Source organism: Corvus cornix, chromosome 8 (assembly GCF_000738735.6).
Source record: "Corvus cornix cornix isolate S_Up_H32 chromosome 8, ASM73873v5, whole genome shotgun sequence".
In the NCBI taxonomy this organism is placed as follows: domain Eukaryota; kingdom Metazoa; phylum Chordata; class Aves; order Passeriformes; family Corvidae; genus Corvus; species Corvus cornix.
Window position 1 is genome coordinate 16,461,028 of NC_046338.1, and position 18,338 is coordinate 16,479,365.

The window sequence follows — 18,338 nt, forward strand, 5'->3', positions numbered from 1 at the left end:
ACTCAAGCTGCTACACTGACTTATTAGAGCCCTAAACAGAAAGTGCAAATTAGAACAACTGTTGAGAAAGAAAAACCCACACATCAAACCAAACCTGGCAAAACCACCAAAGCAGCTCAGCAACTCGTTTCTGCACCCTCCTTATAAAACGTGTAATAGGAAGCACAACTTAACAAAAGTGATGGAACCTGCTTCTGCTTTTAACAATTTCTTAACCTAAGCACAGCTTGTTATAAGGTAAAGCCAATCTAGAACATCACCTTGGAAACTTTGGCAACCCCAGGCTTGGTTGTTATGTACCAAGGGCTGTGGTTACAGTTACCTGAATGATGCAATAAACAAGAATATTTTAGTTCATATTCTAGCAAACAAGATATCTATGCATTATCAAGTGCAGGGGAGCTGCTCTTTAACAAGAGTAATATTCTTTTATCTTAAAAAAAGAAGAAATATTGACCAAAAATAGGTAAAAAACAAGAAGTGCTAAATTCTTTTATTTACAATCATGTAACTGCATTGGTTTCAATAAAATCCAACTAGTTCGAACATCAGCAAAACATTACAGTAAATAGTTCCAATAGTTCCACTGAATTTCCTAGTCTTACTCATTGCTGGTCAGCAGTTACAGCCCAGACCAAGAAGCAAATTTAATTTTGTATTCTGCGCGATCCTTTTGTTGTGTAATCAGGCAATAAGGCAAGGCCGCAAGCCAAGCTGTTCCCCTATTATAATGGGGTAGGTGGAGCCATTCCTTGGCCTCTAGGCTATTTAACTGAATTTAGAGCGAAGATCTTATTGGGGACTTGGGGACTGGATTATTTCGCAACAACCACGCGTAGAAAAGAAAGTCTAAGGGCCAAATACTGTTTTCGGGGCTTTAAACACCGCGGCCATGCGCACCCCGCCACCGGCGCCGGGCACCGCGGCAGCCCAGGCCGCTGCCTCCCGCGGGGCCCCGCCCCCACCCCGCGCGCGCCGCTCCGGCCGAGGCCCCGCCCCTCCGACCGGCCAATGGCAGCGCGCCTTCCGCCACCCGGCGCCGCCATTGGCCGGGGCCGGGGCTTCCGCCGAGGGCCGGGATTGGCGGCGGCGCGCGGGCGGCGAAAGGCGGCAGCAGCAAAACCTCGGCGCGCGCCGGTGTCCGCGTGAGTGCCCGTCCGCGCGCCCGCCCGCGCCTGGGCCCCCCCACTTCCCTCCCCCCCCGTGCCTTTCCCCCTCACCCGACCCGCTCCGCTCGTCTGGGGGCCCCGCTCAGCGCACCCTCCGTCCCTCAGTGCCCGCGATCCCCGCGCGGGCGGCTCCCCTGCCCGCCCGGAGCGGAGCTGAGGGACGGCTGCACGCGGGGAGCTGCGGCCTCCCGTGAGCCCTGGGGCCGATGGGGAAGCCCGCGGCGTGCGCTCGGCCCTGGGCCTCGTTGGCGGGGGCTGTCCTGTAAAGCCGGTGGCGAGCTCCGGGTGTTCCCGCTTTGTGTGGCAGTGGTGACATCACCAGTGCGCACTGGGGTTGGATGTGTGACGGCTCTTGCTCGTCCTGTGCCAGACGGGTACTCTGTATTAATGTGTGTTAACTTGTAGTCCTTGTGCTGCTGGTGAGGTTTGGAACAGGCTAATCTGCCTACTCAACACTAGCAGAGGCAGTGGCTACCTGTAAGAGACTAGAACTCTCTCTAATCGCCTTCTAGTAGTTTCCAAGTTCCTCTCCAGCAAAGCTCTAGCAAAAAACGGGGCTCAAAAGAGACGGCTCCTGCCTTTCGTCCCTGTTGTTACACGAGGATGACAGAATAAAGGTAGCTCAAATTCTTTAGGGGCAAAATGTATTTCTAGCTCCCTAGCTGAAACAGATGAATCCTTTCATCAGGAGTGTTTCAGAATATGTTTCCCCCGTGTGGAAAAGTTCATCCAGAACTCTGAAGGTTTGGCAAAGTAACAAGGAAGGAAGATTTTTGAATGGAACCAGTTTTGAGTAACTGTAAGAGCTGGTGCTTCCAGGCTCACTTATCACTGGTTGTTCTGCCCTGGGACTCCCTGCCACTCTTTTGCACCTGAAAAGGGATTATCAGGGGTTTTTTTGATTGTACAATATTAGTGGATTTTACTAGTTTACAGTTTTAGGTAGTGTTTCCAAGATTAGGGAAGAAGCATTTCAAAATAAGTATGTTCTATTTTTCTTGTTGTGGTGGGAGGGCAACAAATAATTATGCCTTTTGTTGAATTTATCTAGGAGGGCGAGATCTCTTGTATTGAGAAGGTATTTTTTTCTCTTATAATTTCTTACAGTTTTTCTGGCCTTCTACAGCTGTTGCAATGTGCAATGCAGCTATTTCTGTGTACATCAGTTCCTTGCCTTTCAAAGCAAAACTTCAGGGAAAAGACAATGCTTTAATGTGAATGAGGAAACATGAGAGATGAAAATCAGTTGTATTTAAGCTTATTCTGCAGTCTTCCTTCCCCCCCCTCTATCCTCATGGCTTTACTGGTTTACTGTTTCCCTGGGATGGTGGGTGACACTTTGCTTTAGGTAGCACAGAACTCCTCAGGCTCCCTAAATCTCATCTTAGGAACTGATTGCAGGGCCAGGGAAGTGTCTTACCAGATATGCTTGCTTCCCCAGGTGTCCAGCAGTGGCCTTCGAAGGCTTGGATTTTTTTTACTTGAGACTCGTTTTGTGATGGAGACAGTGTTGAAGTCTCCCTGTGATGAACAGCACCCTCAGCAGGCTGAAGACTTCCACGGAAATCTTGAGCAGAACAGCAAGCTTTCAGGTATGTGCTGAAATAGAGATTGTTCACATTATGTTTTGTTGCTGACATGCTGCTTCATCACTTAGGGAAACTTCAGTATCGATTATAAGTCTGTCTATATATGATCCTGTTGTATAAAGAATTAATGAAATGAAAACATTTCAGGTGGCTCTTGATTTAAGTTTATTCCTGCTGTTTGTGTGTTACAAAACTTCAGCAACAGTAGTTTGTCACAATTTGTTAAACCTAGTATTTATTTATTACAGAATGTTATTGTAAGAGGATACCAGAATGAAAAACAGCCAGCCCTTGAGAATAAAACTCTGATCAGACAAGTCTGACCTTTCCTGTAATTTCTGAAGATTTCATGAAGCTTTCTTGAATGTCTTATATTTGCTATATAATACATGGGTATTTGTGAAAATACTTGAAATTATTGTGCCAACTAATTGGAAATACCACTTTCAAGTGATAAAGCTTTTTATCAATAATTCTTTTTAGTGACAAAACAGTAAGACTTACAGCAATGATAGATACATTTCATAATAAGGTTCTGAGCAAGTAGGCAATATGAGTGTTATCAATTAAAGAAATGTTATGTAGTAACTTACTGAATTGTTAGTGTTATTTTATAACAGAAATTGTTTTCGTTCCTGAAATATTCCCCAGAATGTCTTAAAACAATTTGAAGAAGCAGAAAGAACAACTTAAAGGACAAAAATAAGGAAAGTAAATGCATAGTAAGTGAGGCAGCAGGTTTCAGTTCTCAGAAGCATTTTTAGTATGTTGATTTTTTATAAAATTTAGAAATAAAGAAAAATTAAAATTGAAAGTTAACTATAACTTGTGTTACTAGCTGATTTGTTGGGTTTTTATCAGGAAGAAAGGGTTCTTCAGGCAGTTTTTGTTGTTAAAGTAAGCTGCATAGAAGGCTAGGGATGCGTGCTAAACAATACTTTGTTTCCAGCCTGTGATATTTTGAAAAAAAATTCTTCTTGCTTATGACTTACTGCCCTGGTGAAAAATAGTCCATTTTTACATATACAATACATTATAATTTATCTGTTTATACTAAATTTAATTTATTATTTATTTTTAGGATGAAAAATGTATACACATTCTTTCATTTGATTTACTTTTCAAATACCAGTTTGTGCTTAGTTCTGTATACTCAAATATTCTTTACACCTACTTCACAGAAATTAGTCACAGTCTCTACATAATTGATAGCGTCAAACGAAGAGAATTCTTATATGAGGTATAGAAAAATGCTTAAACAACAAGGATTTGTAAACTGAATGGAAAACTACACGATTTTTTGGAAATTATACAGTACAGCATCCTTGTCGTGCCATCTAGTGATCGCAGCATGAAATGCAGCAACCTAAATGCAGAGCAAGCTTTGGTGCCAGCTATTGTCAGTAACAGTGTGAAAGATTGCATTATCCATCTTAAAAATATGTAAACAATAATTCTTTTTCTGCATTTTTGATTTGCATCTGATGGATTTGCACCTGTGCTTGCCAGAAATAGAAACAGCTATTATAGTTTTGTCTTCTGTCAAATTGCTGTTGCAAATCTCGTGTAAATATTTAGTGATGAGCTGTAGGTGTCCTACTAACCAGAAGGCTTTTGCCCTCTCAGAATCCGCTGTGTCAGATAAGTAAAAAATAATTGTTTAAATGCTGTAGCTTGTAAGGGAGTGTCATCGATGAAGAACAACAATATCAAGTATGCACATGGTAATGTCAGCAGGGATAAGATATCTTTGTGCTGTTTTTCCCTCTGTTTATGTGAATCCACAGGCCTATGAACTGACACGTAATTTGTGATCTCCAAAAAAGATCAGATAGGAATTTTATTACTTGATTCAATAACTTGTTTTCCCCATTTTTTCTATAACAGGAATAAAAAAAGATGTTGAAAAACTTTATGAAGCAGTGCCACAGCTTGTAAATGTGTTCAAAATTAAGGAAAAAATTGGAGAAGGTAAATGTTTCATTTTACCTTGCTTAGAGTTAAGATTTCTTTTGGCATGTCTAACTTAAAAAGGTATAAATCTAAGATCCCAATATATGCAATGTAAGCCATGTAAGAATTTTTTTGAATGTCTCTGTAGGAATTCTAATATGTTGCTGAGCACGTGGGTGTATTAAGTAGGACCATTTTCAAGATATTTTCTTGAAAATATGGTATATTATAGCCTTTTAGAAAAAACAGCATTCCAAGTTTGACAATTAAAAATTTTTGAGGTAGATTCAAGTAAATAAATGTCTTAAAATTCCACTCTTTTTCTCCTTTACAAGAGAAATCTACTTACATGTAGCTGTGTTTTGACATGCTTAATTGGCGTTCCTTAAGTTAGCTTTGTTTCCACTAAAATCTCTTGGGCAGAGTTGGATGAGGAATCTGAAAGGCTGGACCTGCTTTACTTAAAAAATAAAGAACTTTTTATTTTTGAAGACATACAGTATCAAATTTTAGAATGCTTGTGTACACCTTGCCTTCAATAGATACTATTGCAAATACCTTAAATTAGTGTCAGGCATGACTATAAATAGATTCAGGTACTTCTGAGTCTGGGATTTCAGCACTTTTTGAAACTTTACCCATTTAATCTCTGAAAGGCTCTGTAACATTCCACACTTTTAAAAACAAAAGATGTTGATGGTAAGCTGGATTGTTTTGCATCTGTTTTGTGATGGAACTTCTGTGCAGTAGGTTAGATGGCTAGGAGGTTTTATCTCAAAAAAAACCCCCAAACTACCTAAAAACTCCCAACTCCATTCCCCACAGGAAGATAAAATTTCAAAAATTAAAAAAAAAATAGAGTTCTGCCCATTATAAAAAAGATAGTGTAATTAAAAAAATTTTGGTTATGTGAATAGTACTCTGATTTTACTCTTGGGAGCAAACAATGTTTTTAAAAAATACCATTTGCAGTTCAACAGCATTACGAGAAAACAAGCTTCTGCTTAGGATTCCACTCTGGAATCACTTTCATTTTAGCAGTTCTCACCACGAAAAATAATGTCTTAAGTCAAATTTGGTAACCCTTGTTGCTGTAATAGTTCTGTTGAAGGTATGGGTCTGTCTCTAGGTTGTTTGGGATTTTTTTTATGATTGCATGAAGTACTTAGTTTTTGCTGGCATTTTGATGTATGTGTGCCCTCAGACTGTTGAACCAGCATGATGCAAACGCTTTACTTAAAATGTAATCAAAAGTTATTTCTATTCTTTATTCATATATTCCATTATTCATATGGAAGAACACTTCAACTTGCATGTTCAGGTACCTCAGATCATTAGGATAAATTAACCTCCTAAGAGGTATATTAGGATATCCTTAAAATTAAATGGCTGGGTAAGTTTATCATACAGTCTGAATACTCCCTTCCTCAAGCAAGTGTATCACATTTGATGTAGTAAAATGCTCTGGGCAAACAAACAGTATAGTTACACATCATGTGGGAAGCCTTACTTTATAAATAAGGTACAGAATTAAGGAAAATGTAGCAATTTCAGAAATGCTCTGAATAGCACTGGCAGTGCTTCCCAGATTAGCATTATATAGTCCTCTTACATTGTAGGGAAAGGAGTTAGATGTCAGATGAAAGTAAGCTACCTAAACAAGAAAGCAAATCAAAGATAGGAAATCTACATTCAAAGAGCACTGTGTCCCAGGCAAGTTAGACAGTGTTATATTTGCATTTTTACTGACATAAAAAACTTGTATACAAGATCACTGAATTCAGTAGGAGAAAAAAGGAACTGGATTTTTTTCTTTTAGAATCTGCTTTTGATGTAGTATCAAGTGTACTGCAGGATTGTGAACAGTTAGATCACTTCTGTAAAAATCTGCATTGACCTAATTAAAAATGTTGAAGGCAGTGTTTTTCTTTTGTTTACAGGTACTTTTAGTTCTGTTTACTTGGCCACAGCACAATTACAAACAGGATATGAAGAAAAAATGGCTCTGAAACACTTGATTCCAACCAGCCACCCCCTGCGAATAGCTGCTGAACTTCAGTGCCTCACAGTGGCAGGGTACATAAACAAAAAAATTATGATTGTCATGACTAAACTGCTGAATGTTGTCTCACTGTTCTATATTTATTTAAGTTTTGGCATTTCTCTTGATTTAGTTTTAACCACACACATATATATTCTTTTTATTGAGAGCAAATAACAAAAGGAGTGTCTTACCTGTAATGGATGCCCTTTGCTGCTGTCTCAGTTGGGGGGAGGGGGTGGGGCACTATTTTCCATCTGAGAAATTCCATTATGTATCTCTGTGGTAACAAAGTTCCAGTTCTGAAATGCTTGGAAAAAAGAATCACTTCGTTAGAAAATGTGATTTTAGGAATGAATACATGTTGGCAGAGTGTGCTGAATAGCACCTTCCTAAAGCAGTAGGATCATGAAAGTTAGGTCCTATATTTAATTACCGTGGTAACTACAAACCACAGCCCCACAGATAATCTGTAGAGTTCTCATTCCAAACTGCAGAACAAATGGAACATAGCAGCAAGCAGCAAGAGCACAACTATGGATTGCTGATAAGACTGCTATCAAAATATAAATTAAGATTATAAAAGAAAGCCTGACTGAAGTTTTTAAGAGATAAAGGAAAATAAACGTCCACCTTCTGGTCTTTGTTCAGTAACACTACTTTTCTTCTAGGGGACAAGATAATGTTATGGGAGTTAAATACTGCTTTAGGAAAAATGATCATGTTGTTATTGTTATGCCCTATCTGGAACATGAATCCTTCTTGGTGAGTCTCAGACTTTTGATGTGTAGTAAAAACATTTAATTAAAAGTAGTTGCATAATTATTCTATGATTCTATAAATTACAGTATCCAAATAATCTTTCAGGACATTTTGAATTCCCTTTCCTTTGAAGAAGTGAGGGAATACATGTTTAATCTGTTTAAAGCGTTGAGGCGCATTCATCACTTCGGTATTGTTCACCGTGATGTCAAGCCCAGCAACTTCCTCTACAACAGGCAGCTAAAAAAGTGAGTCTGGCCATACTATGATTTCATCTGGGCATGTGTGCCTGGGCAGAACAGAGTCAATTAGGCTTTTAGGCTTCTTTCCTTCCAGCTGCATAACATGTGCTTAAGTAATAAAGCTAAAAACATTCTTTTTATTTGTAAAACTTTTCTTTCAGTGTTAGGGGACTTAAGAAGTGAAGGAAATTTTTTTACTTAATGTAATACCTGCTTCATAGAGTCACAAGTACCTGATAAAGTGAAGATTTTACTACTGAGTAAAAGCACTGTATTTTCAAATAAGAATGAGAAGAATAAAATCAGTATTTTTTTTTTTTAAATAAGGAAGTTAACTTGTGGTGCACAGAATGATCCTTGTACATTTTTAATAGTGAATAGGGTGAAACTGATACAGATAAGATAGCTGGCTTTGAGCTGTTTTCACGTTACATTGAATTAATGTTTAGTAGGGTTGGTTTTTTTGCCTGCAAGTTACAAAATTTAAAAGCTGTAAAAAGTGAGGTACTGCTTCTTTGTGAAGATCTGAAGTGGATAGAATGCTGCAGTGCTAGCAGTCCTATAGCTGTATTTGTTAGCATTGTTCTCTGTACAGTTGAGACACTAAGGTGCTCGAGTGTGTCCAAAGCAAAGCACTGAGAGAAGGTTGTAGCAGGATGCACATCCCCAAGTAAAAAGTGATAAGATGACAGGAAATGGCCTCAAGTTTTACCAGGGAAGGTTTAGGTTTGATATTAGAAAAATTTCTTCACTGAAAGGGTTATCAAGCATTGGAATGGGCTGCCCAGGGAAGTGGTTGAGTCACCATCCCTAGAGGAATTTAAAAGACCTGTAGATCTAGCACTTGTCCCTAGCACTTAGGGACTTGGCAGAGCAGGGTTAACAGTTGGACTTGATTTTAAAGGTCTTTTCCAGCCTAAGTGTTTCTGTGATTCTATGCAGTGACAGTTTGTAGAGGTGATTTGATTGCATTTTGCCAAACCACAAGCTTAAAAGTTTGAGAAATACTGTTTTGTTTGTGTTTTTAATCTGTCAAAATGAATACACACTGCCATTTTGCTCTTCCAGCATTTGTTTGAGCCTTAATCTCTACTTTGTGTCTAGAGGCGTGCAGTTGAGTTTGAGACCCAGGGACAGGTGGATTGTCTCTGTACTGGTTGTAGCAAAAAATAATTCTTTTAGAGACAGATCTGAAGTGTGAGCTAAGATAGTCTTACCTGTTACAAGACTAAAGAAAATTCCAGTAATATTAGCCAGAAGTCTGTCACAACTGTAAGCACTGTTGGTCTTGTCTGTCTTCACTGCTACCTTTGTCCTCTGCCCGTGGGAACCCTGCAAGAGTCAAGCCACTGGTACATGACTGCTGGCTGAAGATTCAGAGCTGTAGGATTAGAAGAACTTCAAAAATGAGTTGCTGAAAATATGTTTTAACACCTTTGGAGAAAGTATGTACTTGAGATTTTGGGACAAGAAACAGTGAACAGTGGTATAGGGTAAAAACACTGAGGGGATAGGTGAGATGGGAATGTAGGAGGAGAAGGAAGAAAATAGGACTGTGATGCTGGCAACAGTACAGATAAGCAACATTGAAGGAAATGTGAAAGAAAGATAAATAAGTAATGAACAGTAAATTGAATGATTAATAGATACTTTGTGACTCCTGATTCTAAATTTTTGTCTTTTCAGGTATGCCTTGGTAGATTTTGGCTTGGCACAAGGAACCCCTGATACAAAAATTGAGCTTCTTAAAACTGCCCACTCTGAAGACCAGCAGGGAAGTTGCTTGCAAAATAATCCCATTGTAGCCTTGGGAAATGGGGTTTCTGTCAGTGTCACAGCACCTAAACAGATAGCTCAACAGTCAGCCTCAAAAGCAGCTGATAGAAGGTCCAGCTCACTTCTGAAAGTACAGATGAAACAAGGAAGAGGAGAAAAGGTTCTCAGTCTCTTTCATTAATGCTGTTGTATGTTTAATGTGTTCCTTCATCCAACAGGGGGAGATGCAGTACTTGCACAGAAGCTGAGCCTGCACAGCATCATAGTGTTCATATCAAAGGAGCTACGTCTACATAACTACTGGCTTCATCATTATCTGTTAGATCTAATACAGTGCTGAAGGCTGTATAAAACCCTAGCGTGGGTTACTATTTAGACAGCCTTAAATCCTTTCATAGGAGATAGGGATGGTGAAACTCCTCCCCAAGCCAATAATCATTCACCTGTGTTTAGTTACTAGTTGCATTACAAATGCAGTACAGGGTACACTGAGATTGTCTTGGGGCACTTCAGAGGTGTGATTCTTTTTGTAAACATGTTTGCTGTTCTGTCTAGACCATGTTTCTTCATCCACAGTAAACTGATGCCTGAAAATAACTTACACACAGCTGTTCTTGTTTTATGTCACTTCACACTTTTTTTTGACCTGTCAGTACCCAGACGCCTCTTAAACAGGATCCTTATTGTCCTTTTTGCTGGTATTGTAGGAGGACTCTGTGCACCATTCTGTCCAGCGCTCTGTCTTCGGAGAGAGGAATTTCAATGTCTATAGTTCTACATACCAGGAGAACTCAGGCACAAAAGTAAGAAGTATTGACTCATCAGCAGGATCAGTCTGCTGCATATTTGAAACATTATAGAACTGGTTGTTCTGTAAGACTGGACACTGCTCCACAATGCTATGAAATGTGAAAGGCTTTTGAGCAGATTATTAAATATGTCTTTCCTGAAAGGCTCAAAGAATTTTTCATTTCTGTTTCAGTCCCATTTGAAACTCTTAAACAACAAGTTCTGTAGCTGTCTCCCTAGCTGATCTTGTTTGGATGCTAAGTTAATCTTTTTTCCTATGTATCTATCTGTGCAACTAATCATAGAATCACAAAATAAGCTGAGTTGGAAGGGGCCCGTGAGGATCATTGAGTCCAGCTCCTGGCCCTGCACAGGATACCCCAAGAGTCACTCCATGTGCCTGAGAGCATTGTCCAAATGCTTCTTGACCTCTGTCAGGTTTAGGGCTGCGACCACTTTCCTGGGGAGCCTGTTCCAGTGCTCAACCACCCCCTACTTACTGTGTGAAACTTTTTTAAAAATTATTTTGCAGTTGAAGCTGAGGATAAAGCTTGTAATGGTTTTTTTTGTAATTAGTATTTAATATGACAAGGGGGAAACACCTACTAAATTAGAGGGTTTGGTTTGTGGTATTTTATTGTAGAACTAGAGTTAGTGCTTGTGTGTTGCTGTGGGATTTCATACTCTTTTCATTTTTTTCATACTGAGCCAAAAAAAAAAATCTTGAAACGCTATATTAACTTGAAAAGTACTTGTCTTGTAGCTTCAGAATATCTAATATCGATTGGTTTTAGTAAGCACTGAAAATGTCTTCTGAAGGGGAACGGATGAAATCAGGATATCTAGAAATCAGATATCCAGAAAGTTCCAGTGTCTGTTTTATAGTAGTTTTGATACTGTTAAAGAGGTTTGCTGTGTCTGTCCTAAAATTCTTCTTGTTCATGAGCACTTGTTAAGTCAGTATTTTAGGAACTGTCCTATCTGTATGTAAAGGGAAACTTCTTAAAATATGTCACTTTCTCTACAATATCTACATTACAGCTCATAAAACAATCAAAGATGATCGATGTTTCATCTAGGAAGCTAGTAACAAAGAAGAAGATTATTTCTACCAAAACTGTGAGCAATGGGGCAGCCAGGAAAGCTGCCAGTGGTTGCCCTTTAAACCTGCCCTGTGACTGTTATGCAACCGATAGAGTTTGCAGTGTTTGCCTTTCAAGGTAATTTGCTTTGATAGTGTTGTAAAATTGTCTGCTCTGCTGTCAAGCAAACTCAAACTTAGATTTACTAGACTGCTGATTTAGTAAATGAAAGACAGCGTTTGATCTCTGCAGCCTTTAAAACACTAAGTATGCTCTTCTTAAGAATAGTTCATGGAATTCATGGATTTGTTCACTGCTATCTGCATCTAGAAAGATTCACTGTTAATTATTTTCTTGTTGTGTTTACTTATTCACCTACATGTGTTGTAGAAAATCACTTGTGTTAATTACAACACTTAGAAAAGACAATACATCATTCTGTCATTTAGTAGTTATCTAATTATGCCAACAGTTGGGATTCTGGAAATCATGAAATGTAGAATAAAAAGGAAGCATAATTGTTTTGTATTTGTTAATCTAAAAAACTAATAGAATCACAGAATGGTTTGGGTTGGAAGGGACCTTAAAGGCCATCTTGTTCCAAACCCCCTGCCATGGGCAGGGGCAACTCCCAGAGACCAGGTTGCCCCAAGCCCTGTCCAACCTGGCCTTTGAACACTGCCAGGGATGGGCGTCCACAGCTTCTCTGGGCAACCTGTTCCAGTGCCTCATAGCTCAATTAAACTCCATCCCTCTGCAGTTAGTTTTGATTATGATCTACTATTGCCTTTTATCTACACGTTTTTTAAAATAATTATAACCTCACACCTCTTAGTTAATCTAGTAAAAACTAAATTCCTGGCAACACTCAGAGCAGCCCTTAGTTTGCTCTGGACTAACACAAAACCATAGCATCCACATTCAAGAATCTCATATTCTTTTTGCCTTGGGTTAATTGGCCTCAACTTCAAAGTTTCCCATGAAAACAAGCTTTTAACAAAAATGACACTTCTCTTAGATGAAACTAAGAAAAGGCCATTGTGAGTTAAGTATGCAATAAGTATTTCTCTGGTATTATCTTATGCTAGATAATATAATTATAATATAATAGATAATAAGATTGTTATGTGTGTGTCTTACAAATTCATGCTAGATAAGATGTTCAAACTTCTGTAAAATTTGAATAAAGCAGGGTTAGGCTGTTTACACGTCTTACACAAGCATATTCTAAAAATAATATTAAGCATTACTAGATTTAGAACTTTCTTATCAACTTTTATATTCCAAATTTATTTGTCTCTTATTACAAGGCGTCAACAAGTGGCTCCCAGGGCAGGAACACCTGGATTCCGAGCACCAGAAGTATTAACAAAGTGCCCCACTCAGACCACAGGTACTGCCCAACAGACTGAAACAAATGCCTTTTTTCACCTGTTCATCCTTCTCATTTATGCATATTTTGTTGTCTTTTTTATGGGAGGATTTTTTAACTTGTGAAATTCATTTTTCATCCCTTCTAATGCTTTTTAAGTATTTTCTGATTTTAATTAAAAGTTTATTATTCAGAGGAAGAACAGTTCAGGAATATTTTTCCTGTGTTTGGAACTTGAATGTGTCTTTATTCATTGGAGAGGTAGTGCCATGCGCAGGAGTTGAATACAATATATTTTAAAAGAAAATAAAAAATTTTATGAAGTTTCTTGGCTTATTTATTCAAGAAAAATCTTGAATAAATCTTGGGGAGAGAGGACATTGTTTAGCCTTTTCCAGGCAGATTGTAACATATGCTGCTGTAACAGGTACACTTAATGGTGTGATTGCAAATGTGCTCTAGAAAGCATTGTTTAATGATTTTATCAGTTTTTTTTTCTTTTTGCTAGTGCTGTAAATAGCTGGTGTATAAATGTAATTTTTTTTAAACTAAAATTTTAATTTCCCTCTGTTAAAATTTAGTTAATAAGGTTCAGTGGTTTGGGTAAATATCAGGGCAGAGGGACAGTTAATGTGTTAGCTGGTGCAAGCAAGATGGGAGAGGTTGTGCCTACCTGCAGCATGGAGAACCAATAGAAGCAAAGTTATCCATTAAACATTTGGTGTATGACCAGGAAAAAATACAAATGTCCTCAAAAACTGAATTTAAGATAAAATGTTTTAGCCATTTTTTTTCTGAATATCTTTTGAGAAAGTTGTCAATTTTCAGTAGTTAACTCAAAATAGAATTAACAATATATTTGATCAGCTTATGCCTAGATAGCTTACTGTTATTTGAAACATCATCTGTCCTGTGGGTATGACTGGGTTTTCAAAGGTATGGCAGCTTGTTTGGAGTTCTTGTGCCTGTGCTGTAACAGCCAGCTTTATGTGCTAGCAGACATCCAGAAATCTAGGACAAGTTTCAACAATCTCTGAATCCATCTAGACAGAATTGGGCAGAAAGAAGACATACCTAGGAAATCTTGGACACATGCTGGTGTTAAACACGCTTTCAGATGGTTTTCTGTTCTCTGGGGTAATGAATAGCAGGATTACAAAGAGTAGGGGTAAATCTGGACACCCTTGGGAGTGGCGCAGACATCCCTGGACTGAGTCAGTGGTGCTGAACTCCTGCAGTATGTCAACAAAGGCCTTAATTAGAACTGGGTAGACTAATACTAGTATTTATGATATCATGTTTTATTTGAACTAGCAAATATTATTGTCCACTTTCATATTCCTGCCAATCTTACTCCTAGTTTTGGCCTCTGTGCTGAGACCAAGTTACTGGCTGAATCCAGCTGACTACCCAGAGCTACTGTAGCACATCTGACCTAGGTTCACAGTGCTGGGAGTACAACCTAAACTCCCAAGTTGATGCTACAAAGGTCCAGTTATACTTTCCCTCGGTTTGTCCCTCTGTTCCCCTTTCCTCACTAGCTGGATAACACTAGACAAAAGCATAGGGAGGAATCATGATTTTGATGTCATCTTGCACTCTGCTGATGATCACAGCTCTACTACAATTGTGGGGCCAGGATTTACTGCCCATTCAGATCTATAATGCTTTTTAATTTCAGCAAGTTACATAATTAAACCTTTTCAAAGATCTTGGCCTTGATTACTTCAGCTTGCCCAACCACATCCTCAGGGGGGTGCACAGCCCCTCAAACAGAAAATATTACTGTATCACTGTTGAAAAGATGATATTAAAAACTTTTTTACAGGAACTATGCAGAAGGTAGAAAACTTTTCCACTGTAAATTGTGCCAAATGATTAACTTGGACTTTTATTTTTTAATAAAAGACTAAAATCTGGTTTTGCAACTAAAGTCAACCTAATATTTTTTTTCAAATCAAAGTTCTGTGCTAAGACTGTTTCTAATTAAAATGTCCAAATTAATTATTGCCTATTTTGCCACTTACTTTGTTGAATAGGACTAGGCTGAATATGCCTTTATTTCCCCACTGTTAATTTTTTCTTCAGAGTTTGAGATCCTTCAAACTCTCTCCTTCACTTTCCTTGCCATCTCTCAAAATGTGCACCTTAGTGAGCCAAAAAAGTTACGGCAGACAGGTATTCTCGTAACTTCCAGTACTAAAGTTTCCATTAGGCTTTGGCCTCTATCCCCAGAGTACTCTCTGTACTCTTCATAACACAATGAAAGTGATGAAGAGCTTTGAACTATTATGGTTTTTAAACTGCCTATCTTGTCAAGTGAGTTCATATTAGAGAGGAAAAGTTCATAATAAGATAAAATTCTTAGTACTGCCCACCTGTGGCAGCCTCAGTCCCCAAAAAATTGTTTCACAAACATTTGTGAATTGTTTTTTATTTATGACCCTTAGATAAGGTTTTCTTCATGTGAAGTAAAGTTAAATATGTATCAAAATCAGGGGGCCATTTCATTTGGCCCCTCTCATCTCCCTGGGTAAAACAACTTCCAACATTGTTTTGGTCCATTTTTAGTTAAGCAAGTTAATGAAATTACTCATATGAAAAACCATCCCTCTGCATCGAAGTAGGAAATTATTCTTCAATCCAATTATAGCAATTTCCACTTTTGTCTGAAGTATAGCTATGTGACCAAAGTCAAGAAGTACTTCAGAACAGAACTTTTGCTGATAGAAACTTTTCAGATCGTAATTTCTTTTTAAAGAAAGTTGAGATTTTGTTTGTGATGAAATCATGGGTTTAGTTATTAATAAATTTGCTTTCCTTTGCAGCAATAGACATGTGGTCTGCAGGAATCATATTCCTTTCTCTACTCAGTGGACGATATCCATTTTTCAAAGCAAGTGATGATTTAACTGCTTTGGCACAAATCATGACAGTTCGTGGATCCAGAGAAACCATTCAGGCTGCTAGAACTTTTGGTATGCAAACCTTAATTATGGGGAAAAGGGGAAAATGTTATTTAATGCTGTGATTTACAATCAATGATTTTTTGTGTGTGTGTATAAATACATTTTTAGGTTTGAGAGTAATTTTGGAAGCAAATCACACTTTTTGCATGTAAAAACTATAAGTATTATTCTACATTGACAGACTTTTAAGACAGTTTTGTGTTTTTCTATCTTTTACAGAGTATGGGGTACTTTATGTCATAGTTTTCCCAACCTGTCTACTTCCTTTCACTAAGTTAGGGCTACTTGAGGTGAAGTATGCCAACTAAATGTTTCCTATTGGCATTTGGTTAGAATTCTTGAGACAGTGCTTCTATTCCTACAAAACTTGGCCTGGAGGCTTAAGTCAATATGACTTAATATTTAGATGATGTAAACCTTGCTTTTCCCTCTGCCCCTCCCCCCAAAAGGCCTAGTAAAACAAACAAACAAACATGCTAAAAACCCAAAACCCAACAGCTGGCCTGTTTAAAAAAGGTACAATCACCACAAACCACAAAAAATCCAAATAACCATTCTGCTAATTGCTTGCAGGCCAAATGCTGCAGCACTTGCTACCTGGATGTGTAACTGCCAGCATCAATTTTCATTCTCGAGCCAGAGGTGTAAAAATCAGGGTATTTAATTGTCTTCAATTATTTTAAAATGACAGTGAAATGCATAATGTTGGTGTACAGGGTGGCTGACAACCTGTCACTACATAACTTCACATAACCCAAAGCTCTGTGTTCTGAGCAGAACTGAAATGATGACCCTTCTGACTTTCAGGGTCTGCTGCTGCAACAGCAGGGCTGGTGTGGTGGCATGGGGGGGTAAATTTGGTTCTTTGATAGATTTGGGACGTTTTTCTTTCATGCTGGTTATACTTTGAGACATGAAGTTTCTCTGAAACTTAGAAGTTACAGTTGCATAGATATTATAATAAAATGTGGCTTATTGTACAATTTTTTTCCCTAGGAAAATCAGTTGTGTGTACCCAAGTTGTCCCAACTCAAAATCTACGAACCCTCTGTGAAAAGCTGAGAGGAACAAATAGCAGCTGTAAGAGATCTCAGGGGGAAGGGCCCAGCAGGTCTGAAAACAACACAGCTTTGCCAGTTGCAGCAGACAAACCCTGTGCTCCTGAGACACTCGGAAAACAAATTCAACACTTACAGAATTTTCAGGAAGGTGATGGTGCTTTGGAAGTCAAGGCAACTGACATGAAAGGATGGGATCAGGTTCCTGATGAAGCATATGACCTACTTGATAAGCTACTAGACTTAAACCCTGCAACAAGAATAACTGCAAAAGAGGCTTTGCTGCATCCTTTTTTTAAAGACATAAAACTCTGAGAAGATAACTTACTCTGTTATTCCTTTCATCTGTTTTGTGTGGAAATTAAATACTGAGGTAGTTTTACCTTGTTGCCCTCAACATTTACACTCGCTGAAGTAATATCATACTGTGCTCTGAACTACTGAAATTTTGTCTTGTACAGTTAGACTGCAAATGTCAGTTTAAGAAATACTTGCAGATGCAAAGTTACATAAACATCACTAACATGGTCTTATCCTAAGACACTTCTGAGAGGTTATTGCTGTGCATACCTGTTCTCTAAGAAAGTTAACTTTGATCAAAAACAACAAAGGAAAAAGAGTTTCATAAGCTCTATGCTTAATTCTTGAGATATTCCCTTAAAATTTAGAAGTTTGCCTTAAGGTAAGACTGAAATAAGAAAGTGTTTGAGAGACTTTTTTCTGTAGTTGCATATCTCTTTGTTCCTGTTTGGTACATGGGGGACTGAAATGGAAAAAAGTGTATTCATTTTGTTCAGACTATTTTCAGAGAACAGTATTACTTTGGGAGTGTTGCTAGAGAAAAGGCCAGGTGCTGGAGATTATATCATCAAAAGAAAAGCGTAACTTTTAAAAGTATATTTTTGTTCCTGTCAGGCCTTTCCTACTTAGGCAATAGTAATAAATGCAGTTACTCATTTTGCATAGCCCATGTTTCCTCAGTGCCATCGGTAACTGTCAATATTCCACAGCTGCTGCCTTCAGAACGTCTCAGGTGCCAGGCATAAGTTTGATTTCTCTTGTAGAAACTGATTTCTTAAAAAATATCTGTTCAATAAATGATTTGGTTTTATAACTTCAGAAGGTTGTCTAGAGATGCTTCTATAAAAGTTAGTCAGGTAAGGTTTTCCTGTGGGATGTTTCTGTTCAGGGAAGATCTTGCACATTGGTTTCCTGCATAAATTCCTCAGTGATAGAAGACACTTTTCAGATAGCTCTAGTGTGTATGGCTGTGACAGTGGAGTATCTTAATTATCAAGGAAGTCTTATCACAGAGTTAGCTGGCTCTTATCTGGTCCTAAGGAGGAAAATCCCATACCTTCAGTGTGCAAAGTCAGCTACATCATGTTCAAGAGAAGTTTCTCTAAAATCCTTGATAATTCTGGAGACTTAAACACAATACAGTGTTTTTCCATGTACATTTCTTGAAATGCTGATGGAGTTGCTGTAAGAGGTTCTGGGCCATTCTGAGTAAGATTGCTGCTTTGGTAACTCTTT

The 18,338-nt window shown here is 38.3% G+C and overlaps 1 protein-coding gene and 1 long non-coding RNA gene across 2 annotated transcripts; one reads left to right on the forward strand and one right to left on the reverse strand.

Moving 5' to 3' along the window:
• Window positions 1–1,091: 1,091 nt before the first annotated feature.
• CDC7 (cell division cycle 7) lies at window positions 1,092–17,921 on the forward strand. The gene is made up of 12 exons (XM_039556523.1): window positions 1,092–1,145; window positions 2,611–2,761; window positions 4,646–4,729; window positions 6,652–6,787; window positions 7,424–7,517; window positions 7,620–7,762; window positions 9,443–9,692; window positions 10,240–10,335; window positions 11,363–11,541; window positions 12,714–12,796; window positions 15,604–15,753; window positions 16,741–17,921. The coding sequence occupies exons 2-12, from the start codon at window positions 2,668–2,670 to the stop codon at window positions 17,115–17,117; spliced, it is 1,686 nt and encodes a 561-aa protein (XP_039412457.1). The 5' UTR covers window positions 1,092–1,145; window positions 2,611–2,667; the 3' UTR covers window positions 17,118–17,921.
• LOC109951023 lies at window positions 2,231–9,229 on the reverse strand. Its single transcript, XR_002273547.2, has 4 exons — window positions 8,974–9,229; window positions 6,947–7,062; window positions 5,061–5,171; window positions 2,231–2,768 (listed from the first exon to the last, which is right to left on the reverse strand). It is a non-coding gene; the product is annotated as an uncharacterized LOC109951023 (long non-coding RNA).
• Window positions 17,922–18,338: the final 417 nt, after the last annotated feature.

Excerpts from the sequence above, each read along its gene's own strand:
- CDC7 (XM_039556523.1), top strand. The coding sequence starts at position 2,668 with ATGGAGACAGTGTTGAAGTCTCCCTGTGATGAACAGCACCCTCAGCAG. Across the intron at positions 7,763-9,442 it reads TACAACAGGCAGCTAAAAAA|GTATGCCTTGGTAGATTTTG; the intron begins GTGAGTCTGGCC and ends TTGTCTTTTCAG. Across the intron at positions 12,797-15,603 it reads GTGCCCCACTCAGACCACAG|CAATAGACATGTGGTCTGCA; the intron begins GTACTGCCCAAC and ends TTTCCTTTGCAG.